General features: G+C 52.9%; 8 protein-coding genes across 8 annotated transcripts; 2 read left to right on the top strand and 6 right to left on the bottom strand.

Moving 5' to 3' along the window:
- Window positions 1-764: 764 nt before the first annotated feature.
- Window positions 765-3,927, bottom strand: xlnR (putative C6 transcription factor; the record flags this gene model as incomplete). The annotated part of the gene is made up of 4 exons (XM_053093814.1): window positions 765-908; window positions 983-2,405; window positions 2,472-3,339; window positions 3,390-3,927. The coding sequence occupies 4 exons, from the start codon at window positions 3,925-3,927 to the stop codon at window positions 765-767; spliced, it is 2,973 nt and encodes a 990-aa protein (XP_052951349.1).
- A 1,486-nt stretch (window positions 3,928-5,413) lies between these two features.
- KD926_002021 (DNA-directed RNA polymerase) lies at window positions 5,414-9,632 on the bottom strand (the record flags this gene model as incomplete). Its single annotated transcript, XM_053093813.1, has 2 exons — window positions 5,414-8,773; window positions 8,841-9,632. The coding sequence occupies 2 exons, from the start codon at window positions 9,630-9,632 to the stop codon at window positions 5,414-5,416; spliced, it is 4,152 nt and encodes a 1,383-aa protein (XP_052951348.1).
- Window positions 9,633-10,385: 753 nt separating this feature from the next.
- KD926_002020 (uncharacterized protein) lies at window positions 10,386-11,531 on the bottom strand (the record flags this gene model as incomplete). The annotated part of the gene is made up of 3 exons (XM_053093812.1): window positions 10,386-10,607; window positions 10,696-10,970; window positions 11,057-11,531. The coding sequence occupies 3 exons, from the start codon at window positions 11,529-11,531 to the stop codon at window positions 10,386-10,388; spliced, it is 972 nt and encodes a 323-aa protein (XP_052951347.1).
- Window positions 11,532-12,171: 640 nt separating this feature from the next.
- On the bottom strand, window positions 12,172-17,016 carry KD926_002019 (sulfite reductase (NADPH) subunit beta; the record flags this gene model as incomplete). Its single annotated transcript, XM_053093811.1, has 4 exons — window positions 12,172-12,201; window positions 12,262-16,656; window positions 16,719-16,858; window positions 16,986-17,016. The coding sequence occupies 4 exons, from the start codon at window positions 17,014-17,016 to the stop codon at window positions 12,172-12,174; spliced, it is 4,596 nt and encodes a 1,531-aa protein (XP_052951346.1).
- A 1,297-nt stretch (window positions 17,017-18,313) lies between these two features.
- On the bottom strand, window positions 18,314-19,636 carry KD926_002018 (inositol phosphorylceramide synthase regulatory subunit KEI1; the record flags this gene model as incomplete). Its single annotated transcript, XM_053093810.1, has 2 exons — window positions 18,314-19,306; window positions 19,421-19,636. 2 exons carry the CDS (start codon window positions 19,634-19,636, stop codon window positions 18,314-18,316), a joined length of 1,209 nt encoding a protein of 402 aa, XP_052951345.1.
- A 1,684-nt stretch (window positions 19,637-21,320) lies between these two features.
- KD926_002017 (Rab family GTPase YPT6) lies at window positions 21,321-22,240 on the bottom strand (the record flags this gene model as incomplete). The annotated part of the gene is made up of 5 exons (XM_053093809.1): window positions 21,321-21,379; window positions 21,440-21,842; window positions 21,930-22,018; window positions 22,107-22,132; window positions 22,191-22,240. The coding sequence occupies 5 exons, from the start codon at window positions 22,238-22,240 to the stop codon at window positions 21,321-21,323; spliced, it is 627 nt and encodes a 208-aa protein (XP_052951344.1).
- A 485-nt stretch (window positions 22,241-22,725) lies between these two features.
- KD926_002016 (H(+)-transporting V0 sector ATPase subunit c'') lies at window positions 22,726-23,578 on the top strand (the record flags this gene model as incomplete). The annotated part of the gene is made up of 5 exons (XM_053093808.1): window positions 22,726-22,783; window positions 22,846-22,880; window positions 22,953-23,044; window positions 23,107-23,415; window positions 23,473-23,578. 5 exons carry the CDS (start codon window positions 22,726-22,728, stop codon window positions 23,576-23,578), a joined length of 600 nt encoding a protein of 199 aa, XP_052951343.1.
- A 423-nt stretch (window positions 23,579-24,001) lies between these two features.
- Window positions 24,002-26,332, top strand: KD926_002015 (bifunctional molybdopterin adenylyltransferase MobB/molybdopterin molybdotransferase MoeA family protein; the record flags this gene model as incomplete). Its single annotated transcript, XM_053093806.1, has 4 exons — window positions 24,002-24,271; window positions 24,326-24,366; window positions 24,435-24,472; window positions 24,534-26,332. 4 exons carry the CDS (start codon window positions 24,002-24,004, stop codon window positions 26,330-26,332), a joined length of 2,148 nt encoding a protein of 715 aa, XP_052951342.1.
- Between the last annotated feature and the right edge of the window lie 66 nt (window positions 26,333-26,398).

The following is a 26,398-nucleotide window of genomic DNA, read 5'->3' as shown; positions in this document are numbered from 1 at the left end:
TGCTGGATGGTTTGAAGAACTGTTTAACTCATTGCGATGGACGAAACAGGAGTAGAACTGACAGGAGAATGAAGAAGATGAAAAGACCGAGGCAAATGAAGGGAAAGAGGGCTTATCGGTGATAAGGATGCTTATCCCGGCGGTGACGTCATCGCTTCGGAATCCGGGGTAGATTTACTAATTCATTTCTCGTCAAGGGTCAATAGTCCTGCTCTCATGAAAGGACAGGATAGACAGGGAAAAGATCATCTTAATATTGAATCCTAAATTGTCTCGAGATATCATGTAGTATGGTTCAATCCAATCAGTCATAGTACGCAGGTATCAATGTCTGGGCTAGTACCTCAACACCTAGGATCAGGACAAAAGCAATAGAGATAAGAAATTCGGAGACAAGATAAGAGAAGGATCCGTCCGTTTTTAACCGATAAAATTCAGATAACCAAAGCGGGATATATATTAAGACGAATCGACGAAGGAAATAAAAGAACCATAGATCCTGCTACCTTACTCCCATGTTTTAATTTTGGTTTGTAGGCTCTCAACCCCCGAGGTGTGTCCAGAGCTTACCCCAATCAAATTAGTATTTGTCATGAGTTGCGTCACATCGTCAGAGCTGCCATATATGTTGACGTATAGGCATACTGCAAGGGCTAACCACTGCCTAGCCTAGGTTTTTGGTCTAGTTGGCAGATGTCGACCTTCTTCAATATATACACTGCAGGATGATAGATATAAATATTTTCACACGGCGCCCTAAAGCTTTACAAGGCAAGGCCGCTGCCATCCCCTGTCCAGCGGTAGAGAGCCAACACCTCCCGCCTGCGCTGTTGCTGTTCACCAAAGTCCTCGGGCATGCGCCCGCGAACCTGCGCGAGAGCTGACCGCATGACTTTCCGGAATGTTCTCTGGGACAAAGATTGACGGTTAATACAAAGAAGGCCCACCGGGCTTAGCAATGGCGAGATAAACACAAGCTTACCTGATATTCAGTGTTCAGCGTCACAACGCAAGCTTCGTGCGCACGAACAATCGTCTCACAGGCGCGAACAACGCTAGGACTCGCGTCGCCTTGCAGCTTGTCCGCAGCGAGAAGCAATAAGAAACTACCTTGTAGAAGGTAGATGCCAAAGAAGAAGGGCATGAAGCTGAGGTCGGGGTCATATTCGAGGATGTCTGCTGCCGCCTCGGCAGCACCAACAGCGTGGCTCATCGCCGAGATGAACGATTCGGACGATATCCAGAGGTCATGATCCTCGAGTAGATTGATCGGGTCCCATTTGCCCGCTAAGAGAATATGGAGAACGTGCATGATATGAGTTCCGTATGCAACCACCATCTTCGTGTGCACGATGGATTCGTTCACGCGCGATCCGACCGTGCTGCTTGACCGGCCTGAAGGACTCACGTGGTCCAGATGCGACCCTTCAACGACGGCTTCGTTTTCTCCTGCGCCAAGGGACAAGCTACTGGTGTAGCGGGCCTCGAACTCTTTGAGGCTCTGTCCATACGTATCTAGCTGGCGGGTAATCTCCAACACTTGATTATCCCACTCGGGGCTCGTCCGAAAAGCAAGGCGAAACCGGGGATGGTCTCTCGCTTGCTTCAAGTCGATAATTTCCCCGAGAATGGTCATCAGAGGTAAGAAATACCCGAACACACTGTGGCCGGTGCATTCTATAGGTGGGCCTACCTGGCGATAGCTGGCTGCAGCAAAATCGCTCGCCTGCCATAAATCGTCGTTCATCGGCTGCAAAAGCCCCTCGCATTCTTTATCAAGCAACGTCAACGGGCGGTTATAGCAGAGCGCCAGGTGGCGATCCGTCGCATAAAGCAACCACCAGAGCCGCCGGCGTTCCTCCCGTTCCTCCTCGGTAACGTTCAAAGCTGCACTCCCGGAGCCATTTCCCACGGAAGTAATGAGAGGGGGGAGATTGTTTCGTTTGGATAAATCACCGTCCGCCTCGCCCTCACGCTCCCCATCTGGCCGCGATTGGGCGGCATTTGGCGGCAGCTCACGGCCCAGCTTCAATTCCCGAGCGAGAGACCACGCGGCGGTCCACCAACGCATGCTAGCTGCCTTATATTCACTGGCAGAAACCACGGTCGCCAGGTGGACATACGTCGCGACGTCATCTACAGCCCCCGTGGCACTGCTTTGCGCGCCCAATTGGTCCATGGAGACGCCGAATCCTCCGAGAGCTACACCGTTGATCACCATGTTGGCAGCGTAGTTGGGTGAGGTTTCCCCGGGGGCGGGACCATGAATCAAAGGGCGGAGCAATCCAATGGTAAGTTCTAGGAGCTTTTGGCACACCCTCCCCCGAGCAGACGGTGGGGAGGTTAAGAAGGCCGCGTCGCTCGTCTGGGCCGCAACCCAGAGCATGCTTGCCAAAAGACCGGGGCTACATACCCTTGGTTTCGTCGGATGGAGAAAAGATTGCTTTCGAAAGATGTATGCTATTACATACGGAGATTGCGGGGATAGGTGAGATGGCGAGAAGCTGGTGAAGTAGACGTCGAGGAGGTCGCAGGCCAACGACTGGGGAATAATGGACGCAATATGAGACAAAACTGGTTGTAAAACTGGGTATCGCAAAGTGCTGCCAAACGGCGGCATACTGAAGGAATGAAAGTTCGCGGGAGATGGCGAAGGGAGCGGTAGCCAGCCCGGTGACTGCGCAGGAGGCGACAGACCTAGAAACGGGGCCGGGTTCTCCGCAGAGCTACCCAGTCGGAATTGATTGATTGAGGCAGTATTCGAATCCTGTGGGTTCATGAGAGGGTATGCGCCATCGTTATAACCAGAAGCCAGGCCCTGGGAGGGCATGACGGACGATGGCGAACGAGGGTTGGCGCCAGAGTGATGCAATATCTGCAACGAGCGAAGATCGGGAACGGACAACGGCGGGCGGTTAGACTCATTCAGGACATTGAAGTGGTTCAGCTGCAGCGCATCGATGGAGGCCCCTAGGGGCGCTTGGGAATGGGACGACCCCTGCGACGGATTCTGCATTCCCACTATACCTGGGACCTCCGAGGCATGCTGCAGCTGCGTCTGCGTGGGCCTTGTAAGACTACGGGCGGCATCGAAAGTCGGGTCGTATCTTCCATTGACGTCTTGCGATGATCGGCCATCCGGGGGAGAGTGGCCTTTGGCCAAAGAAGCACCATCCTGACCGGCATGGTGGCTTGCCAAAGATGCCGTACCACCGACGGTGGCAGCAGCGGCCGCAAGGTCCTTCTTGGAAGCTTTCCCACGTTTCTTCCGCTCGCGAGCATATTCACAAGTCAACCCAAATTCTATTCCACCACTGCTGTCAGCGCTAAAACGAGGGACTGTGCGACACGAGACAGATGGGGAGGGAAAGGGGTAAACAAAACACTACCAATGCAATGAGCGCACGGGTTCTGCCCGTCGCATTTGGTCCGCAGCTGGTTACATTGGTCGCACGCGCGACTGATTCTCCTTCGAACGGGAGCCGAGGCCGAGTTCTTCCGAATCGCAGAGCGCGCGTCTGCTAGCGGGTCCCGGTGTGACAGACCCCTAAATCCCGAGAAGGTATTATTATTGTGGGCGGGATTGTTGTTTAGATTAGGATTATTGTTAGACTCGCTGCTGTCCCCGTCGCCGTAGAGCGGCTGGTCGTCGGACTTGGAAATCGAACCCCTAAGGGGGGCATCATTGCCAGCGCTGGCGCCACCCGACTCTCGCGACAGCTGCAGCTGCTCCAGCGCGTATTGGGAACCTTCTGCGAGCGTATCCAGCCCGACCGTCTGGGATTGTGTCATGCCAGACGACGGAGCACCCGAAGGAAAATGAGAGAAGGAACTAGCGAACTGATGAAGAGAAGTCGTCGACATCCTCAGAGGGAAGCGAGATGATCGATTCACCCAGGCATAGAGGTCGATGCGAGAGATGACCATGAGCGATGTGGGGGGGAGATGGGAACAAGGAAAATACGGGGAATAGTGGAAGGGCCGTAAGGCCCCAAATTCGAAAGAAGAAGAGATGAATTCGTCCGGAGTAGAAGACACGAACGATATGGATCAAAGAGAGAGCAAGATTAGAGAGAAAAAAAGGCGGAGTAACAGGAGCAAATCACGAGAATCGGCGAACACGAGAGGAGAGAAGGAAAGAGGAAAAGGAATCGGTCAGATGTGATCCATGGCCGACCAACGGGTTCGGGAGACAAATGGAGTCGTGGAGAACAATTAGGCGAGTCACAGTAATGGCACCGTTGGGGAAAAGACACGGGGCCCCCAGATCCTGGCAAGCCGGGGAAAGGGACCAAAACAGCTAACTAGACTAGTCAGGCGATGCAGCATTCAAGTATTTAGGGGACTAGGGGACTTGGTAGGGCCGTCCTTTAGTCGGCTTTAGCCTGGCCTAGTGGGTGCGCGAGAAATTAAAATGAAGACAGAAAACGAGGGACAGGAAGGCGATCAAGCCACCTCGAGCCTAGAAATTCCCCCACCGGTGATAAAAATGACGATGAAAATGAAGATGAAGATGAAGATGAAGATAGATGACGGGGAGTATCCACGAACAGGCAGAAGGAGAAAAAGAGGGAGAAGCAACAGCGGGCGGGGAAAGTCAGTGACCTGCCGGTTCGGGAACAGCCAGGTCGGGGCTCCATCCGAGAAGTCAACGTGCTCTTCCACTCTGTTTACCTACAGGACCAATGTTTAGTAGGTTCGGGTTATTCTCCTGTGCCAGGCACTCATGCACTTCTCGGTACTACATAGACGTACGGTGTGGCATACCACGGCAATTGTGCCCGAACCCCGGGATCAGCTACCATGGCGGGCATATGCACCCCGTCCCCTTCGACCCCAGCCTCATGCCCCGTTCCTACTTTAGTATCAGCTCAGGAGCCGGATGGATGGAAGGGCTAGCCGCCTTGCTCATCCCTTCTCAGTTCTCACCTCCCCGACTCCTGCAGATCGGCTGCTGCTGCTGCTGCTGCTGCTGCTATTCAGCCCGGTTTTGCCTAAATTACCCCGGACTCTCGCCACCTCCAATCACAGTCACGGTCACATATAGCCTAGTAGAAGGTAACAGTAGAAGTTGAAGTAGTAGTAGTCACATTATTATTTACTTTATCCCATCGCTATATACTTGGTTTTCATATATACATCCCTCCTTTTTCTTTCGTTCTTTTCCTCGTTGATGGAATCCAAGCCAACAAACATCGTAATGTACAGTATGCAAGAAGAATGATTAATAGATGGGGGTGGAGAGATTGTCGCCAATATACAAGTCAGATCACAATAAAAAGCACGGTCCAACCCGGATAAATGCCTTGGAAGATCTTTCCCCTTAGTCATTTTAGTCTTGAAGAAACCGGTGCGTCAAATACAGCCAACGCCAACCCAATGTGTTCATAAGCCCGGTCGGATGATTCACCCGTTAAGAAAAGAAGTACTTGCTGTCACGAATCCGCGTCAGGTCCCAAGTTCCTCGCTGGGGAACCTCGCGGAACCGCATAGGAAGCCAGAGCCAGGTATTCCTTGTAGGAGACGACCGATTCTTCGCCTTTTTCGGCGGTGCCTCTTCTTCCGCCGCGTCGCCTTCCGCTGCGTTGTCTTCCGCCGCGTCGCCGTCGCCGGCAAGCTCAGCGTCCCCGAGCTGCGGGCCAAGGAAGCTGTCGAAGTTGCTCGCCGTCAGACTCTGGATCGCTGGATCGAACGCGTCTTCTTTGAAATCCGAGGCTTTCCGCTCGGCCGCCTCCATGTTTTCCGGCAAATGTCCTACGGCGGTTTCGCCGAGCGATGTGGAGATGGTCATATCATCGTCGGTACCCCCTAATTGCTCGAAGATACTGGCTGGCGTGACCATCGCGCGGCCCTGGGCCTGAAGTTCGGGGTCATCGGATTTCAGAAGCTTCTGTCTCTGAGTCTCTTCCAACAATTCCTTGGCCCTTTGAGATACCGGGTTGAGCGCCCCCCGGTGCTTCCGAATAGCTCTTCCGATGGGGCCTAGTGTACTGACCTTGGCAAGGTACATGTTCTGCCCATATCGGACTTCGAACTCCGCGGCGAGTCTCTTCACCACGTCATCGGAATGCATACGAACAAAAGCCTCGCGAAGAATTTGGTTCATGTCGTCAACGTCAGAAGCATGGGTCCAGAAGGAATCGTGGACTGCTGAGAATGTGAGTCCGGCTCGGTAGCATGCGGTAGCAGACAAGATCATATGAGTAGCGTCAAGCGAGTGAATGAAGTTAGGGGGAAACGCTTGGAGTTGCTTGCGCTTCGAGACAGTCGACCCGGAGTGCTCATCGACAATGCTCAAGTCCTGCAAAGAGGTTTTAATACGTCGGGCTTTGCGGATCCGATACGGCTGAACGACGGGTAGCCCCAAAGGGGTTGTCCAAATCACTGTAGACCGGAACTTGCTGGCCGGATCAAGTTCTTTTATTTTCTTCTTGCTCAGCTCCGTGATGTCTGATTGCGGCATCATCACCTCCTTCGCAATTTCGTCGATTTGCTCGGGAGTCAGAGACTCGGTGATGCGACTAGCACAGTCTCCCAGCCAGTACTGGATCTCGTGCGCTCCGTTGAACATGGTTCCCAGAGCCTCGAAGATCTTGCGAGCAATATACAAAGCCCCGAACCTCGTATCGTCATTAGAAAAATCAGGGAAGTGGTCTACAAGTTGCCTGCGCACTTGTTTCACAGCTCCGATAAACGTCACGCCGTAAACGTTGGTCATGACTGTCTGTTTGACGATTTTTCTAGTGATACGTCCATCGAGAAGCTTCGCATGAGGGTCGCCCTGTGCGGCATCAAGCGCCACGGCTTTCTTGACGAACTCGGCGACTCCAGTATACACGTCGGAGGGACGGTCAGAGGGTTCCAGATTGACTTGCTGCGCACCGATCTTATCACCACCCAGCGCTGCGTAATGCTGCAATCCGTTGCAGGAACCATCCTGATGAATCGGTAGGCGCGACGGATACTTGGTGGGGTCCGGAAGCTGGAGAGCATTTCTCAGTTCACAGCAGGCCGCCAAACATTGCCAGGGGTCCTCTGCTTTAAGCCACCAGCGCTGGCCGTGCAACCCCTTGTCGGCGGAATCCAGAATATCAGCCAGATGTTGATTAGCGAATTGCTCCCGTTCCGAAAGACTAGCTTTATCAAACCCGGCCAAATTTGCGATTTGGACTTTCAACCATCTCAAGCCAGATGCGCCAAGGGGCTTGGCCTCACTAAATAGAAGCAGACCTCTCGCATTATCCGCGCCCATTTGGTTAAGGTAAGGTGGCAACGGGTAAGCACGACCTCGGAAATCGACGTTATGGGGAAGATAGAAGGTCTCGTTTCGGTAAGCTCGGGCAACTTCCAACTGAAAGTTCTGAAAGCAACGGTTCGAATGCATTCCAGTTCGTCGGTTCTCAATATCCTGCATGACAGCTTCCCATTTTCTAACGGCTTCGTATCCCTCATCGGGGTCTGGTCTCGGAGGGTGAGGCAAATCGGGATGCAGGGGAGCAAGTTTGGCAATTGGTTCGCCCGAGTTCCAAGCCTCGAGCATAACATTGAACACGTCGTTGTTGACTGTCCACCCTGTGGTTCCAAGGATATCCAAGCCTGTACACAATTGTTCAAGCCCATTATTTTGCAGCGCAGCACGCACATAAGTCGGCTGCAATGTTTCACCGGGTGTCGAACGCACTATGGTATTCGGGTACATGAAGTAACCGCCATCTTTAAAGCCCGTCCAGGGTTTGGGTTTGCAAAGCATAGGCAGGTGGCGGCCCATAACATCGGGGGGAGGTTCTTGGGCAACCAACTTGACGACCTCGGTGTTGAGATGGATGTACCCTGAACGCCGTCCCCAGCTGATTGCGTAGGAGTGATGGAATGCAGGTTGCATGTGAGTATCCTTCTTCTTGGTGACAGAATCTTCAGTCACCACGGGAACTTTGGCAATGTCATAAAGTAGGCCCATCAGGACAGCCCCAACTTGAGCTCTCGTCCTCGGCGGCCAGACCACTTCTGGGTCGTCTTTTTGTAGTTTATGAACAAGACCGTGCCACCGTGACCGACCATCCTTCGTCTTCCGCTTCGAGAAAATTTCCTTCAAGGTTTTCGCCCGCCAAGAATTCGTGTCAGAAGTCTTGCGGAGTGCATCTGCGGCCCATAACTCATTCTGCATCTCCCTTCCGATATTTGTAACAACTGTAGATGTCTTGAGACCATTCTCCATGCCGTTGTAACTGAATTGAGCTATCACAGTAAGAATGGTAATAGCTGCGAGCTTCTCTGGATCGATACTCTGGAGGTAAGTTGAAGTCTCGGCCCGCTGCTTTTCTTCGAACGACCCTCCATGGCTAGTCTGCGCGGCGGCCATTTTGAGCTCCTCTTTGATTTTCAAGACGAGCGCAGAGTGCCACTGGCTGATAATTGGGCTAAGCCGTTTGTTGCCGGTTGCGAGGTCGAGACCTGAGTTTTGCAGTTTCTCGGTCTCATTGCGCCAGCGATCCATCGACACTTTGATACTATCAGTCTCCAATTGCTTCTGTCGCAGCTGGGCACGCAGCTCCTGGTTTTCCTCCGCTGTATACATGGTATTTTCCGGGAGAACAATTCCAGGAGAATCCGTGAGCATAGAAAGGGATTCCTTCAGAGAAGAGAGGCCAAGACCTTTCTGTTCGACAGGTCTGACCTCGGGCGTAGTATCCGATACTAAAGGTATTGACTCATCCTGCACAGCATCTGACTGCATACTGTCAATTGCAACGCGCTGGAGATCCGAGGAGCAAATCTAAAAAAAAGAGTTGAGATCAATTAGCATTCCATATAGCTCTAAGTGAATAATGTCGGGGACCAACCTCCGAGAGTTCACCCAGTTCCAATTCCGAGAGAACGGGAACAGCAAGAACTTCTTCTTCCAAGCCCACCTTCTTCGCAAGGTCCCAGTATCGGCGCACCGTTCTGTCCCGTTTTCCGCCGTGCAGCATACGCAAAGCCATCCGCAACATCACTGCGTAAGTAGTTGCATCTGGTATAGCGCCACCGGCAGCCATATCCACTTCAAACCATCTCTGCAAAGGCAAGATCAGGTTGTGCTGCCGCGTCACGATCATATGCGATACCATCGCCTTTAGATAGCGGTTGTATAGAGCAAGATTCTCAGACGAACCGACAGGATAGAACGTGCTGATTCGGGTGATCAGAGCAGCAGCGCGCTCGAACTGGCCAACCTTCAAGCAGACGTTCAGGTTTGCAAACATCTCATCTTCATGACCACCGACGCCCTGGTGCGATCTAACAAATCGGGGCTGCGTCTGCGCGGATTCATTGACAATGATTAGAGACGAAGGGTCGAAATCTGTTGCGAAGTGTGGAAAGAGCGAAGCCATCTGGTCATATTGTGGCGAAGGGAACGACCCCGGTTCCAGGGCCGAGAGATCTGTGGCAGTGGCGAGATTCCGATTCAATTGCAAGGAAGAGACGCGAGGCCGCTCCTGAGGTATCGTAGTTGATGCATTCGTAAGAGGGCTGGGTCGGCTTGAATGATAATGAAGCCGCAATGTCGCCAACGAAGGCGACATCCGACAACCATTCAAACGCCGGAGGTGAGGAGGGATGGCATTTTTTTGGCGGGCGACTCGAGACAACATGGTTCAGGAACAACGCTGAAGGAACTGCGATAGATTATAATTCAATGGAAGGATGTATTAAAAAAAGAGATGAGGAGACAAATTTTTGCAGTATGCAGGGTAAAAAAGAAGGTTGAAAAGTAGACCATTAAGATATGCGAAATGGGATTAAGATAGACTCTAGAAAAGAAAAGATTGCCAGCGAGAAAGAGAAAAAGATAGTCCACCCTGACGAGCCGGCCGGCAGCCCTCCTCTGGCCGTTGTAGGATGGCAAGGTAAAGAAGCAGAAGGCAGCGCCGAGGAGAACGCGATGAAAAATGTCGAGTACGGAGAAATCGGGGGAGAAGAGAAAAATACGGCGTGACCGACAGGGCGATAAGGCACTTCGGGCACGTGATGTTCCGGGTCGACTTTTCTGTCGTCGTTGATTGGCTGACCGCCCCTTCTCGAACGGTCGGCCGATTTCTTCCATTTGATGCCTGAATTGTCGGGCTTTTATATATTCTCTGTACTAGGTATCTACCTTACTCAGAGTAGTCTACTTGAGTACATCATACTACCTACGATAGCCTGCACGATGCGCAACATACCTGCCGTTAGTATATTCGCGAGCATATTCTATGTCGGTACTTACGCTGCGCCTACGTGGCAAATATGCACAACCAATCCCTTGTACTCCGCACATACTACGGCACATACTCTGACACATCTGCAAGCCAATTGGCATCATACGTAACTCATGCTGGATTTTCATTGGATAGTAGAGCTGGTAGTTATCCCTCCGGATTACCCTCAGTAGGCGGCGCTTGTTCACGCTGTTTCTTTCGATTCTGCTTCATCGCCCACCCAGTCATCTCCGGTCGTGCCGGGTCGATTCGCGGAGCACTCATCTTATCCAAATAATCCTCGCTGTCAATTGCCGTGTCGAGTTGCGGCAGGCTCTCCGGATCCTGATGCATCATGAAGCTCTCATAGACGTGCCACGATTCCTCGGTCTATACGAAACAGCAGCGAGTTAGTATAACATCTCATCACCAGAGTCATGCACATGGAATATAATCAGTATCAACGGGGCAATCTCACCTCGGCATCGACCCAGTCGTAGGAATTCCATTTCTCATCCTGCATCTTCTTCAGAAGGTTCAGATTGCCAGCAACCATGGCTCCCTCGCTGTCCTCGGCCGCCTTGATTTTCACATCGATGGCGCGGGCTTCACTTTCGGCCGGGCGCTCCTCTTCGCCGTCCTTTCGACCCTTCCCACCCCTACCCTTAGTCGGGACTTCGTCTAGGGCATCGAGATGATGTAGTTGAGGATGTAATTGAACCACGGCAGAGACGGGAGAAAGGTGCAGATTCTCTGTTCCGATCGTTAGCACTCCAGATGACCAAACACAGTAAAACCCTCTGTGGCAAAACAAGGAAAAGAAGCAAGGAATAACTCACTCCCCCGAAAAGCAGCCAGCATATAAACCGGATCACCCGTCTCAGGACTCCGAATCCGCCCACCCAGGGTCTGCATCCGCAACAAAGACGCCGTCTCCTGGGGACCGCCCATCCCACCCATTTCGACGTCCGCGTTTGCCTCCATCTTCACCTTCCCTCCAGCGCCCCCGGTGCTAAACCCGCCCGCCATACCAAACGCGCCTCCCTCGCGCGCACTGCGGCTTTTCTTCAACGCATCTCCGTACCGCAGACCCTTGTTGACATCATAGTTCACGCGCGTGTTGATCGGGACGTCCACTTCCACGAGGCCGGTCTTCTGCTTCATGCGAAACGACGCGGGTTTCTGGCCGTGGCGGTCATCGTAGGCGTCGTCGGTCGGTCGGTCGAGGTACTGGAGAACGTAGCGAGAGATTTCGGAGTCGGTAAGGAAGACGTCGTAGGATGCGATGACGGGGTCGTCGGATTCGGGATCCATGTGTGCGGTTTGGGGAGATGAAAGAATAGGAAGAAGAATTATTAAATATTTTGCTATAAGTAAGATGCCATTGAGGGACTGGTTTTCAATTCAAACAGATTGTCAGTTTGAACTGACAGGAAATGCGTTCCAAGCAAATGAAGCCTTTTTTTTTCTGTCTTTTTTTTTATCGGCGAAGATGGCGGAGTAATGTTTGATAAGCGGGGGCAGAATCTGCCTATCAGTCCACACCGCCTGCCATTTAGGGTTTACATAGCAGTAGCCTATCTACACCCTTGAGTGTCTTTCGCATCAAAGGTGCGAATTTATCTAGAATTCAAATATTTGGAGAGAAATTTACATTGTGTATGTCGACTAAATCGAAGATCATATCAGCAGCTAAGCCACTGCAATTAATCCAAAGTCCAGATTACAACACAGCATGTAAAAAATGCAAGCATATTTTGGGCACCCGCGGTATGTACAGACGAAATGCAGGCATCAGGGTCATGATAAAGAGGACACCAAAATATGTCCACTAGGAAGGGAAACATTCAATCTAAATCACAGCAATGCAAAGAGGCATAAAACATAGATGGTCATAGCATCAGAATTGACATGTCCAACATTAAAACAGAATCTTTTTTTCTTTTCGACTTCTCTACTCCTCGTCCTCGTCATCTTCGGCAACCTATAGGAGCGTTGGTTAGATATGCGTTGGGAAAATCGGGGGAGAGCGTCATGAACTTACTCCTTCATGGAAGTTTTGTCCGTCGGTCGTCGCCTTGATCACGCCGGCGCGGATACACCAGTCTCCGAATCGCTCGGGCTCTTCTCCTTCGGTGTTGCGCTCACGCGAGTATCTCCGGAGAAGATCCTTCATGATATCCAGAATCTCATCCTCCTTGATGGAAGAACGGTAGAGCTTGTTCAGACGCTGTCCGTGGTAGCCACCACCCAGGTACATGTTGTACGCGCCATATGCCTTACCGACGAAGGCGGCTTCGGCAAGCCAAGGTCTAGCACAACCGTTGGGGCAACCCGTCATACGCATCACAATGCTGTCCGAGGCCAGGCCCACCTCCTCGAGAGTAGACTCCAACTTGGAGATGAGGACGGGCAGGTAACGCTCGGATTCGGCCATTGCGAGACCGCAAGTGGGGAAAGCGACACAGGCAGAAGACGAGAGACGCATGCCGCTGAAAGCGGTGTTGTCCAGCTTGTACTTGGCCATCAGTTCCTTGATAGGGGCAAGATCCTCATCCTTGACGTTGGAAATGATCAGGTGCTGGTTTCCGGTGAGGCGGAACTCGCCCTTGTCAAGAGACGCCAACTCACGCAGACCGGTGCGCATCTTGAACTCCGCAGTATCCTCGATACGACCGTTCTCGATGAAGAACGTAAAGTGGTTGAGACCCTTCTCGTCCTTCTGCCAGCCGAAAGTGTCGACGTTCGAGGCAAATTTGAACGGGCGAGGCTCGGCAAACCGTAGACCGTCGGGAAGGATGGCCTCAACCTTCTCCTTGTAGCCCTCAACAGTCAGATCATCGATGGTGTACTTTAGACGAGCGTGCTTGCGGTTCTTGCGATCACCGTGATCACGCTGGACAAGCATGATCTTCTCGCAAAAGATATGAGCCTTGTCAGCGGGCACATATCCGAACATGCGGCCAGTCTGAGGGTAGGTCTTCTTGTTGTTGTGGGTAGCACCCATACCACCACCAGCAAGAAGGTTGAAACCTTCCAGGTGTCCATCAGCGCCCTTGATAGCAATCAACCCGATATCGTGAGCGTAGACATCGGTGTCATTGTGAGGAGGAATGGCGATGGTGATCTTGAATTTACGGGGCAGGTAGGTGGGTCCGTAGAGCGGCTCATGGTCAACAATGGCATCTCCGGCAACCTGAACCTTCTTGTCGTCGTCGTCCTTCAGCCAGATCTCGTGATAGGCGGTCGTGGACGGGAGGAGGTGATCGCTGATCTTCTGCGCAACAGCGTGCGTTTCGCGGTGATAGGCAGAGAGCTCCGGGAGCGAACTGCACATGACGTTTCGGTTCACATCACCACAGGCAGCAATGGTAGTCATCAACGACTTGTTGATAGCACGCATGGCGGTACGGAGGTTGCGCTTAATGACACCGTGGAACTGGAAGGTCTGTCTCGTCGTAAGCTTCATGGTCTCGTTACCACACGAGCTGCTGATGGCATCCATCTGCAGCCACTGAGAGGGAGTAGCAACACCGCCCGGAAGTCGGCAACGGATCATGAAGCTGTAGGCTGGCTCAAGACCCTGAGCCTTGCGCTCATCACGAACATCCCGATCGTCCTGCATGTACGTGCCGTGGAATTTAGTCAGCTGCTGGTCACTAGCCGAGATGGCACCGGTAGTTTCATCCAACAAGCCCTCGGCGATGGTGCCACGCAGGAAGTTGGACTGAATCTTCATATCTTCGTTGGTCAGCGGTGCGGGCTCCTCGGGCAGACCCTCAACCTTGTCCACGCCCAAAGCTTGCCAGAGGCGGGGCTCCCACTCCGAGTAGCCGGTCTGGTAGCCGTCGGGGTCCTGATCGTCACCAAGACCAATGTCTGTGAGCTTACGACCTCCAAGGAAAGCAACGCGAGCATCAAGATCCTTCGCGGGCTTGTTATAGTAGATCTTGTCCTCCTTGCGGGGCCAGTAGTGCTTATCACCAAGACCAAACACCGAGTAGTTGATGGCAGACAGGTCCAGATCACCAGAGTTCTTCACCACTTCCCACAGGCTGCGACCGTTCTGAGGAAACTCTCCCTGGCCTGCGGTACTGCTGATGAAAACCACGTTCTCCTCTGTGGCCAGATCTTCGATCGGATATTCATCCATAGCCATGACCATGGTCTTCAGACCACGAGCACGGCCACGGTTGCCCAGGCGCTTGGCCAGGTTCTGAGCGTTTCCATTGTCCGATGCGAATAGGATGGTCAACGGGGCACCGAAGAGGCCTTCAAGGAGCTTCTCATAGGAATCCTTGGCCTTGCGCTTCTGCAGAGCACGGACTTCGGTTCCATAGGACTCAGAAAGAACGGAGGCGAATTTGGGCTGACGGTTCATGAGCTGGGTCAATTGGTTATCCCGGCGAAGGAACTCCTCGAGCTCGCGCTTGATACGCTCCGAATCCAATTCGAACTTGGGCTCGCCTTGCTCTTCGTTTGCGGGGTTCCAGCGGTAAAGAGGCCAGTAGCCCAGGTCAACGGCCTTCTTGGTCTCCTGGAGAACGGTGAGAGCGGAGTCGTTCTCCTGGTTGTAAGGCAGATAGGCAAGAATGACGGAAGGTCCATCGAACTTCTCGGCCTCGGCCATGGCTTGAAGGACCTGGGTGTAGGAACCGTAGACAGCAACAGAGGCAACATAAGCGTTGCCAAAGTTCATGGCGTAAAGCCCGATGTCCTTCTTGCGGCGCGCGGCATCAGCAGCAGCACGCTCCGAGTACGGTTGCGAGTCAATGACAAGCATGTTCACGTTAGCACCGGATGCCAGGACATGGTGGACACCGGAGTTGCCAAGGTCATAAGCCCATGCGTCCGATCCGACGAGCCAGTGGGTTTCATCGTAGAAAAGTTTCTTCGATTCCAGAAGCTGTCTCGACAGCTGAGATCCATCGTTCGAGAGGCGATCAATGACATCGGCAGCCAGCTTGTTGGCCTTGGCGGGGTCACTGGCAGCCAAGGCCCACTTTGAGAGCCAAGTCTTAGGGCCCTCGGTAGCGAAGGTGCTGGACTTGGATGCCTCCTCGACCTCCCGGGCGAAACGCTTGCGACGCTCCGTTCTGGCGATCAGGGAACCAAATCCATACTCGGGGCTCGCGGCAATGGTGTTAGAAACGCCGGCGTTTTTCGAGTCCAGCTGGTTGGCGATGTACAGGCGCTCTCCGAAGAGCTGGTCCAAGATCTTCAGGTACGCGTTTTCAATGTGGGGTTGCTCCAGAGGGGTCTGGATGGTGGGGACCTTGGAGCTTCCGACCTCAAGGTTCTGGACAGGAGAGGGGGTCTCGAGGTTCTGAACGATGCCGCGAAGGGCCTGGACCGAGGTCGAGGGCTCAATGTATCCAAGACGGTAACCAACGATCTGAGGGCTGCGTCCGCCAGCAGTAGCCGGGGTCAAGCTCGATAGGAGATCCATAAATGAAGGACCCCATTTCGTGGTCTTGCGGACCTGCTCCAAGACGGCAATCTTCTCGACGGAGCTGGGGATGGAGTTGACGATCTGGCCTCCAACCCAGGGTCGGTAAAGGCGAGCGGTGATCAGGCCGACGTTTGCGAGTTCGGGAGCAACGTCCTGCTTGGCCAGAACGTCCACGAACACGCCCGTCGAGCCGAAGACGAAGATGGCTGCCTTGGCATCGGCGGGGCCAGTGTATTCAATAGCATGGTAATTACGTCCCACGGTCTCCGAAAGCACGTTCCAAATCTGGGTCGTCCATTCGAAGATATCGGCCGCGCTAACTGGACGCACAGACGAGTTGTCAACGGTGGTAGCTGCAGAGCTCGGGGCACGGCTATCCGTGCTGCTGTCCCTCCTCGAAGACCCAACGGAAGAGTTGTCAAAGCTGACGCTCGAGGGAGTCTGAGATGGCTGAGCCGGGGCGGAAGCACCCTCAGTCTGTTGCTCCCGGGAGGCGCTATCCGCCACCTCCTCAGACACAGTAGCAACGCGACCCGAGTCGGCGTACAAGGTCTGAACACCAAGGCCATCGGTGTGAGTAGCGGCATTTCCACCCAAGTGCAGCAACGTCTTCACGACATCGATGTTTTCTTGGGGAATGGCCTCATCGCGAGCCGAGTTCGCAGGGTCAAAGAAATGGATGACACCCTTTCCAGACTTGCGAGCCAGGGCATGCGCGGTGATAGCAATATCCTGCGCCTCCTGAATGGTCTCCGAGTGCAAGAAAGTGAAGCCACATTGCCGTATCGAGCTGATCACCGAGTAGTCTGGGAATGGGTAGGGCTCCAAGGCGACATGGATGACGACGGGCTGGTTCGCCAGGCGGTAGAGGTGAGGAATGGAGGAGAGAAGAGTAGACGAGCTCGTGACAACGGAGACCGTTCTGCCTCCCTGCAGCGGGTGGAAGGCTGAAAGAAGAGGATCTTCGTTATATCGAACGGTCACCACCTACGGCAATTGTCAGCGACCACTCATTGAGACTGTACCCCGCGGTTTCTTCGGGCACTTACATCTGTCACATGCTGCGACAGCAGACTCTGGGCCTTGGTCGCATTGAGAACCTTGAGAGACTTGCTGAACAGGGAGTCTGCTTTCAGAGAGGGCTGGACAGAGAGAACGACGTCGCTGGCCAGATAGGCAATTCTCGCCACTGAACGAACCGATGAATCATCAGTATCTGTGCAACAATACAGTCCCGAATGAAGAAGACCCAGAAATAACGTGAAAGGACAAAAGAAAGCGTTAAATAAGGAAATGAGCGTTCAGTGCAGACATACCGGCTTCTCCAGCGGTGGGAACGGTCGCCATATTGACAATTGCCGACAGCGCTATTCACGGCGCCGGAAGGTGGGATGTAACTTCTAGAACTGGATATCACCGCAGACGGTGACTCCCCACCCGATTCAAATTCAGCGGAGGATAGGGTATGGAGATGTGGAAAAGAAGAGAAGAAGATCACGGATCACGACGCAGAAGACATGGAAATTTTAGCTTAGAACAATTTCCCGTCTCCCCTTTTTTTTTCTCTGGTGCGATCACAGTCTACCAGCGAAGCGGCGGTTTAGTTCTCCATTGAACTTTCAGGTGAATCTCCGCCATCGGGGATGGATCAGCAGTCTTCTTATTGGTCTGCGATCACGACATCGATGCAAACTGCGGCGGGCAGGGTCTGCAAACATGCCTTTTCCAGTAAGGCGTGCAAGTCCCGTGACTGGCAGTCGAGCACGTCAGCGCTCGGCTTTTGCTCGGTTTGCTGCGTTTGCTGCTTGGATTGCCATTCCCGTGATTGGCCTTCTAAGGCTGGGCCTGCTAAGAGTGCTCACTGCTCAAGCTTCTGCTCTGCCGGCTTTTGTCCTCCCTCCGGAACCACGTGCTCCCGGAGCCTGACTCGGGCGAGAAGGGCTGCGGTCTCGGCAGGGGAACCTCTGTCTATACTCTTGATTCATTCCTGTTCTCCCAAAAATGAACTTGGTGATCACCAAAAGATTTATGCAAATGCAAAATAGGTGCAGATTAAGAAAATTGGATCCCTAATGACGCCGTTATGAAGCAACCGTCCCATATCAATCACTACCAATGTACATGCTCCAATGCTAGACTAAGGCCTAGGCAGGGACGCAAAGATATTATGATCCCAGGCAATGTGGTGCGCACACCTTTGTGTACTTCTTCTCCCGGATGCGAACGGCGAGCCCACGCCTCATCCACAAAGAGTCTACTATGCAATAAGCAACGGAAGGAAAGGGTGTCAAAAAAGAAAACGCCGCCAATTCAGCCCGTCCTTTCCAACTGTCTGACTCGTAACCAGGGTATGTAGATCATCTCGCCATATATAATAACAGGAACGAAGGAAAATAATAACGGGCTGTGTGTATCACGCAACGGAGAGGCAACGGGCCTGAGGCCTCTCTCTTGTCTCCGGGACGGGGCCGATTGAAAGAAGCATAGTGACCATCCACTTCTTATAAGTTACAAGCCAGCGCATGACCACCCTCAAGATCTTGGCAACAAGATGAAATGGAGTGTCCTATCAAGCAGGGTTCACCAGTCAGCCGGACCATGAGTAGGTGGGGGGGCCTATGATAGGTGTTTCGAGCGGACCAAATCACCGGGGCTCGGTCCAGTCTTGCATCTTGACGTTCATTCCCGGCGGGGCTTGTTCGTAGATCGGTTGCTGCAAGGCGGCGGCCTGGACGGCAGATTGGGAGGGCTGCGGGGGGCCGGTACCAGAGCGACGTCTTCTCTCACGCTCCAGAGGTCCGGGGAGCTCGGTGTTCTCGAGGCGGGTGCGGAACCGACGTCCGATGTTGTTCACCCAGCTAGTACCCTCCTCATCTTCGCCCAACCAGTAGTTCCGGCCCACGCTAATCATGGCACGACCAAGCTTGCCTTGCCAGCCCTGACCTTCGGGGCTGAACGGCGAAAACGGTTCCCGATCGATGTCAGCCACGCTAGCCACACTGGCGTTGGACGTGTTGCGGCTGTGGGTGGGCAGTTGCGTGTGGCGAGGCACGGCGATGTAGATGCGCAGAGCTTGGCGAGCGAACGCGAGCATCACGAACACGAAGTAGGCACGGACGACCCAGAGGGTGCAAATGAAGACGATACTCTGGAAGCTTTCCGGTTGAGTCACGGCGTTGCTCAAGCCCTCGGAACTCCTGGCGTAGTGGCTGGCACCTGTGGATTCGGTGGACTCGGTGGATGAATCGCCATATTTGGGGCTGGTGAAGCCGGCAGTTTGAGCGATCGTCTCGCTACCAGGTCCCGACACGGTGCCGTTCTCATAGTGCTGGGAGACGACCAGGAACCACGTCACGCCGAAAGCTGCGGTGTAGGCAGCGTTGATGAGGCTGTCGAACACGTAGAGATAGGCGAGGGCGAGGCATTGTAGGGGGGATTGTTTCCGGATGTGAGGGAAAAGTGTCGTCGCAAGGCCGAGGGCGATTAGGGAGTAGATGTACATGGACAGTTGAACGGGGGAGAGGTGATAGCCGGTCAGCAGGGCCAGGAGACCGTAGAGGCCGCTGATTTTGTTGAGGAGTAGAGATAGAGTGATCAGAGCAGCGCCGGTGCGCAGGCTCATCACATAGAGGAATGTCTGTAGCGCGACCCAGGCGTCATCGTTAGCGCCCACGAGCGACCGGATGGAACGGGCAAGGGTGATGATAAGGGCCCAGAATTTTCTTCTTCAGGGCTCAGGACGGCGACATACCTCTGGCCGCGGGATGCGGAGGAGACGGGTTGACAACCCCATGTTTACAATGTTGATATCGCCGACGGAGGGGGGTTTATCGGTGATAATGGCACGAGAGCAGAAATAGGAAAAGGAATGGAAGGCGATGTCAGAAGGGGTGAGAAAGAAGGAAGAAGAGGCTGGCGCTTTGGGGGGGCCGACCATGGGCCAATCGTAGCCGCAAAGGGGCGCCATTTTCCGGGCGATCCGCCTGCCGATCGCTGCCCTTTCATGACGTGGGATTCATTTCATCTTCTCTCACAAGGGTGCCTGGTACGAGGTACGAATACGGGGGGCAACTACGGAGTGCTATTGAATTTCTACTCCGTACTAGATTGTCAATGGACCGTGGCTTCTATATTAAATCTTCAATATTCATAGGGGTGGTCCCTGGTCTGGGTGGATACTGGAAAATTAAATCAAATTCCCTTGAGCTGCCGATGGTTTGAGTTTCATGCTCTCCGGCCTGCCCGGTGGCTAGAGCCATGGGTTTAATTGACGTGTGATACGTCGCATGATACTCAATATACTTGTGTGTTGCAGGGAGATTGGTATGAATCAATTTTGCTCTCTTGTGTGTTGACTTCGATTGTTTCCCACCTCTTTTCCTTGCAGTTCGAGCATTGACCACACATCGATGGGGCTTTTGCTTAGATCTGGGACCAAGTAGACGCACATCTAAATATATAATGCCAGTGGACAATAATAGAGAGGCAAAATATCCAACTTTTAGCACAGCCATGGACACTCGAGGACAACCGAGGTTTATCTATCAAGACTGCAAGTGCCAATGCAAACCGAGGCCTCAACTAAAACCAAAACAAGGATGCCATGGCAATTGAAGGAAGGGGAAAACGCATGATGATATTGGTATCCCTACTTACGACTTGGAAAATATTGCGCTGCTTCATGATACTATGATTGAGAACAAATTTCAACAATGGGGTGATAGCTCAGTTGGGAGAGCGCACGACTGAAGATTCACTCAGTCAGTCAGTTCATCTGGCAATCGTGAGGTCACCGGTTCAATCCCGGTTCATCCCATTCTTCTTACCTTTTTGCTTTCTATGTTTTTTTCTGTCTTGTAGGTAGTAGTAGGCTTTTATCATTGTTTCGTTTGCTATTTCCCCACTACCCCCCCTCCCCTCCCCAACCCCCCTTTTTTTTTGTTAATTGTTTATCTCGATCAGTTGAACAACAGAAATTCACAAAGTTCACACAGTTCCCACGTCCCGTACCTCGGGCCCTTTAATTATCATCACCCTTAACAGATATAGCCTCGGCTGATGTCGCACTATTAAGTAGTGCGCTGATTTCGTGGCATATCTTCTTCCTGGCCTCGACGAAGGTGTATTAAACCTGTATTGCGGCCGACTCTAAACTGGAAATGGAGTCTCCCAGTGGTGCCCGGAGTACATTACAACCACATCTGATAGGTGTCCCATTCGGGGATGTTAAAGCCGCCCCCTAGCAATATCAATAAAAACCCGGCCATTCCTACCAAGATCAGACTGTAGATATTCGATGATCGCAGTCAACATCGGACGGTCCTGTGTGAGAACCTGACTATAATGGCCATCGAGGGAGAACACATTGGATGCTGGAACACGCGGCAAACAGAAATCACCTGATCTCCCTCATAATTAAAAGAAAGGATGGCACTCGAGCCATGAGCAAAAATAGAAGAAAGAACGGTGAAAGAGAGAACATTTAGAATAAAGTTTGCTCTAAACACGCTATCACCTGAAAAAGTAAAGGAAGGAAAATGTACATCTTAAAAATGGCAGCGCATTATGAACAGTCTCAAGCCTCATCATTGAGATTCGGGGGAGCAATATGGCGAAAAGGGTGGAGGGTAAGACCGGGTAAAATACAACCGCTAGCAGGCACATCCGTCATTGTTCGTGGTCTCTTTGGGACTAATGTTAACGTCAATCACTAAAAAAAGACAAGGGTTAGCTTTTAGATATGACAACCGAGGATTGTAATGGCACGAACTGTTGTTCTCTCCCTTGTTCGCCTCGCCCTCCATTCCTGGTAGAGCCTGGGCTATCCTTCGGAAAAGCTGCTTGACGTTGTGGCCGACCTTGGCACTGGTTTCGATGAACATAAGGCCGTTCTTCTTCGCCTCTTCTTCACCCTGTGCCGTCGTAACTTCTCGCTTATCGTTCAGATCGGTCTTGTTGCCCACCAACACGATAATCACATCGTTTCCACGCTCTCCCCGCACGTCATCGATCCATTTCCGGGTGTTCTGGAAAGATTTGGCGTTCGAAATATCATAAACGACGACCGCAACGCTCGAATCACGAATGTAGGAAGGAATAAGGGACCGGAATCGCTCCTGACCAGCAGTGTCCCAAAGTTGCAGTCGAACCGTTCGGTCCTCCAGGTACATAGTCTAGAAGAATTTCCGGGTTAGATACAATGACTCCACGTAAGGGCGCATAGTATGACGTGAAAGCTGTCGCCCGTGGTTGCGGCATACCTTCGAGAGGAAGTCAATTCCGATAGTTGCTTGATATGTGTTGTCGAACGAGTCGTACATGAACCGCGTGATTAGAGACGTTTTCCCGACTGTATTCCGGTTGTTAGATATCTCGATCCCTGTGGCTCACGGCCGAGAACGAAGTGAACCGCTGGGTGGGTGGACATGTGTTCATACCGCTCTGCTCTCCCAAGAACACCAACCTACAGCCCACTTAGTAACCAATGTAAATCATAGTTCGGACCAACACTCAAAACATACTTGAACTTCTTCAACGGGTTCGAATACGACCCGACTCCGGAGGCTGCCATGGCGACTGAGGACTGGGTGGTGGTGAATTAACAGGATCAGGGGTAGTAGTAGTACTAAGTAGTAGCACGAGGCGGAAGCAATATATGGATTAGCGGGCGGTGCGAGGATGAACCGAGAAGGGCGCTAAGGATACAATGGCGTCGAAAGAGGGATATGGAGGAGGGACAAGGCGTAGAATGCGACCAGATCAGGCGCACGAGGGGTTCTAGAGGGCGACTGGGAGTGAGCTTGACCCATGGGTCCGTCCGGGGAAACAGTATGAACTGACAAGCAACTCCGCCGCCGCCTGCGCGGATTAACTCCGGCCCGACCGGCGAGTCGTGTCCCAAGTCGAGCAGAGACGGTGATGCTGATCCGCCCAGGAGCTTGCTTCATCGGCCTTTCTTTCCCTCCCCCTCGATTTGTCCTTAAGCCTCCCGAGGCCCCGTCTGTTGGATAATTTCACCCTCCAGCTTGCAGGTTGTGTTCTAGGTTGGAGGTCATCATGGGTCTCCTCTACCCTGCCAGTACTGCTACCGTGTCACTCCTGGTGATAGGAGGATGTGAGTGATCTCATTATCGATGCTGCTGGGATTATACTCTGCTAATACTTGCTTGCTTTCAGACATGCTCTTCCATGGCGATGGCGAACAATTCAATGTACGATCGGCGTCTTCTCGCACCTTTACCCCCTTCTCCGCTGCTGTCGGACCGTCGTTAATACGATCTTAGGTCGGCCAATTTCTCGAATCCGTGTCCCCGTACGCCTGGGCGAACCTTGGTATTGCGATGTGCATCGGTCTGTCGGTTGTAGGAGCAGCATGGTAATACTCGTCACCACCAATTCCGTCAATTTCCTCGCGCGGTCACTCACTAGGATCTATAGGGGTATCTTCCTGACGGGCTCTTCGATTGTCGGCGGTGGTGTCAAGGCGCCTAGAATTCGGACCAAGAACCTGATTTCGATTATTTTCTGCGAAGTCGTTGCCATCTACGGAGTCATCATGGCTATTGTGTTCTCTTCGAAGCTCAACCTTGTGGACCAGGAGGAGCTCATGTCGGGCGGTAGCTACTACACCGGCTACGGGCTCTTCTGGGGTGGTCTCACGGTGGGCGCATGCAACCTGATTTGCGGTGTTTCCGTCGGCATGAATGGAAGTGGTGCGGCCCTGGCCGATGCTGCTGACGCTACCCTGTTCGTTCCGTCCCCCTCCCTCACCGAGACGCAAAACGCTAATTGCTTTCATTACAGCTTCGTCAAGATCCTCGTTATTGAGATCTTCAGTTCTGTCCTCGGTCTCTTCGGCCTTATCGTCGGGCTCCTGATAGCAGGAAAGGCGACCGATTTTGGAGCCTAGAGTGGGAGGCGAAACATTTCTTCTCTGAGAGAAGACTAGACCAACCGGGGTGGAAACCATTTGTATGACTTGGATTTTTCTTAAGCTTCACTTTCTTCTGATGTTCTCTTATATACCGCATTGAGGCGTATGGATTCGACTTGAACTGTAGAGTCTTGGGTATGCGTGAATAGCGTCCATCTTCCCGCGAAATTGCTATGATGTTTGAAGAAGGGGTGTACAGTAACAGGCGTCGAGGATAACGGACGTACTAAATATTTGAATGCAATTACACGATATTTCTGTCTTATCAGCACAAAGAGATGGGGCGTTTTAGATAAGGTGGTGTTCGGAAAGGCCGCCTGCATATGGCGGATATATAAATAGTAGATAACCTCCCCGCACCGCAACCCGCAGCCCCTCACTCTATCACCTCCATCCACCATGGCAGACACCCGGCTTAAACCAGCGATTCTCATCGTGTCGGACACGGCCTCTCAGGACCCATCAACAGACCGAGTCGCTGATACCCTTACGAGTTTATTTTCGTCCGAGGGATCGAGCAGCTGGGAGAACCCGGTTACCAAGATCGTACCCGATAATGTGCTGGAGATCCAACGAGCCATCTGTAACTGGGCAGATGGACCAGATTGGGTAAACCTGATCCTCGTTAGTGGTGGCACTGGGTTTGCAGTGAAGGATAACACTCCGGAGGTTCGTTCGAATGGGCAGTCCATGACATTCCGATGCAGCTAATCAAGGGAGTAGGCTGTATCACCTCTCATCCATCGCCATGCATCCGGTCTTGTGTAAGTCTCAAGACCCGGGGACTCCGATGAGACACCGAGATTCAAGATTACTGACTGAAGCTTCGAAGACACGGCATGATAGACGCCTCCTTAAAGATCACTCCCTGTAGGACCCGAATCAGCATCGCATGACTCAGAATCAGGAATTGACTGACAATTTTGCATAGTCGCCATGATGTCTCGACCAGTTGCTGGGGTGAGAGACAAATCATTGATCATTACCTTGCCGGGGTCTCCTAAAGGCGCCAAGGAGAATCTCGAAGCAGTCATCAAGCTACTTCCCCACGCGTGTACCCAAGCGGCCGGAGCCAATTCCCGGGCTCTCCATGCAGGGGGTGTTAAGAAGCTAGAAGCCGACGCTGGCGTTTCATCCGGAAGCAAACAGCCAGAAACACAGACAGGACACTCCCATTGTCACCATCACCACCACCACCATGACCACTCCCATGGTCATGGACATGTTGTCCCGAAAGCACACACTTCGCCGTCGGAACGACCAAACTCGAATGATCCCAATGCCGGGCCAAATAGGCGATATCGATCGTCTCCATATCCGATGCTTTCTGTTGATGAAGCACTGCAGTTGATTACGAAGCATACTCCTGAACCGGTCGTTGTTGAAGCCCCGGTGACCACGGCTTTGGTCGGGTCTGTCATTGCAGAAGATGTATATGCTGCTGAGGCGGTTCCAGCCTACCGAGCCAGCATCGTTGATGGATACGCTGTGGTTGTCCCCGAGTCGCCGGATCTTGGCCCCAGTACGAAGGGCATCTTCCCCGTGGCATCGATTACTCATGCCAATTCTGGGGGCGCTCTGGCACCGCTTGAACCGGACAATATTGCGAGAATCACAACAGGAGCGCCTCTTCCGCCAAATGCGAATGCCGTTGTGATGGTTGAGGACACCGTACTGGCGTCCTCAACCCCCGACGGTAAAGAGGAGGCAACCGTGGAGATCTTGACGGGCGACATTAAACCAAAGGAAAACGTACGCGAGCCAGGTAGCGACGTCGCACTGGGCTCAAAGATTCTTCGAAAGGGAGACTTGATCACCTCTGTCGGAGGTGAAATAGGGCTCTTAGCGGCCACCGGCACGAGGACGGTCAAGGTATACAAGAAGCCCTGTGTTGGAGTTCTGAGTACCGGAGACGAGCTGGTAGAGCACGACGACCCAAGCAAGCTCTACGGGGGACAGATTCGCGACTCTAACCGGCCCTCACTTTTGTCTTGTCTTGCTTCCTGGGGGTTCCCAACAGTCGACCTGGGCATTGCTCGCGACACACCCGTAGGCGAACTTGAGCACAGCCTCCGAGACGCTCTCCGAGGAGTCGGAAAAGCAAACACCAGCGTCGACGTGATCATCACCACCGGCGGCGTATCAATGGGCGAGCTCGATCTACTTAAACCCACCATTGAGCGTTCTCTCGGCGGCACCATCCATTTCGGTCGAGTGTCCATGAAACCCGGCAAACCGACCACTTTCGCAACGGTCCCATTCAAAGCCTCCTCATCAACGTCGACAGCGTCAGCACAGCAAGAGCGTGAGACGAAACTTATTTTCTCGCTCCCGGGCAACCCCGCCTCGGCGCTTGTCACTCTGAACCTGTTCGTTCTTCCCTCTCTCCACAAACTGATGGGAATGGGTCAAGGAGAGGTTTCGGCGGGCGTGCTGCCTACATTCGGGCTACCTCTTGTCTCTGTCTCCCTCTGCCATTCATTCCCGCGCGACGCGAAACGCACCGAGTATCACCGGGCCATTGTGACGGCGTCTCACTCCGATGGACGACTCTATGCAACTAGCACGGGCATGGAAGGCGTCGGTCAGCGGAGCTCGAGGGTAGGCAGCCTTGCGAGCGCGAACTCGCTCTTGGTACTGCAGCCGGGAAGCGGCAAGGCTGAACAGGGCGCTTTGGTAGAGGCTCTGATGTTGGGTGCTGTTGTGGCTGAGGAACCAGTATTTGGATAGGGCATTCGTTGGGTATTATATTGTTTACGTTCACATCTTATGTCTTTTAATATCTTTTATAAAAGT

This window comes from Aspergillus affinis (assembly GCF_023601865.1).
Source record: "Aspergillus affinis strain CMG 70 chromosome Unknown NODE_140_length_87538_cov_87_433439, whole genome shotgun sequence".
Lineage (NCBI taxonomy): Eukaryota > Fungi > Ascomycota > Eurotiomycetes > Eurotiales > Aspergillaceae > Aspergillus > Aspergillus affinis.
The sequence above is the reverse complement of the archived record's forward strand: the minus strand, read 5'-3'. Positions and strand labels throughout refer to the sequence as shown.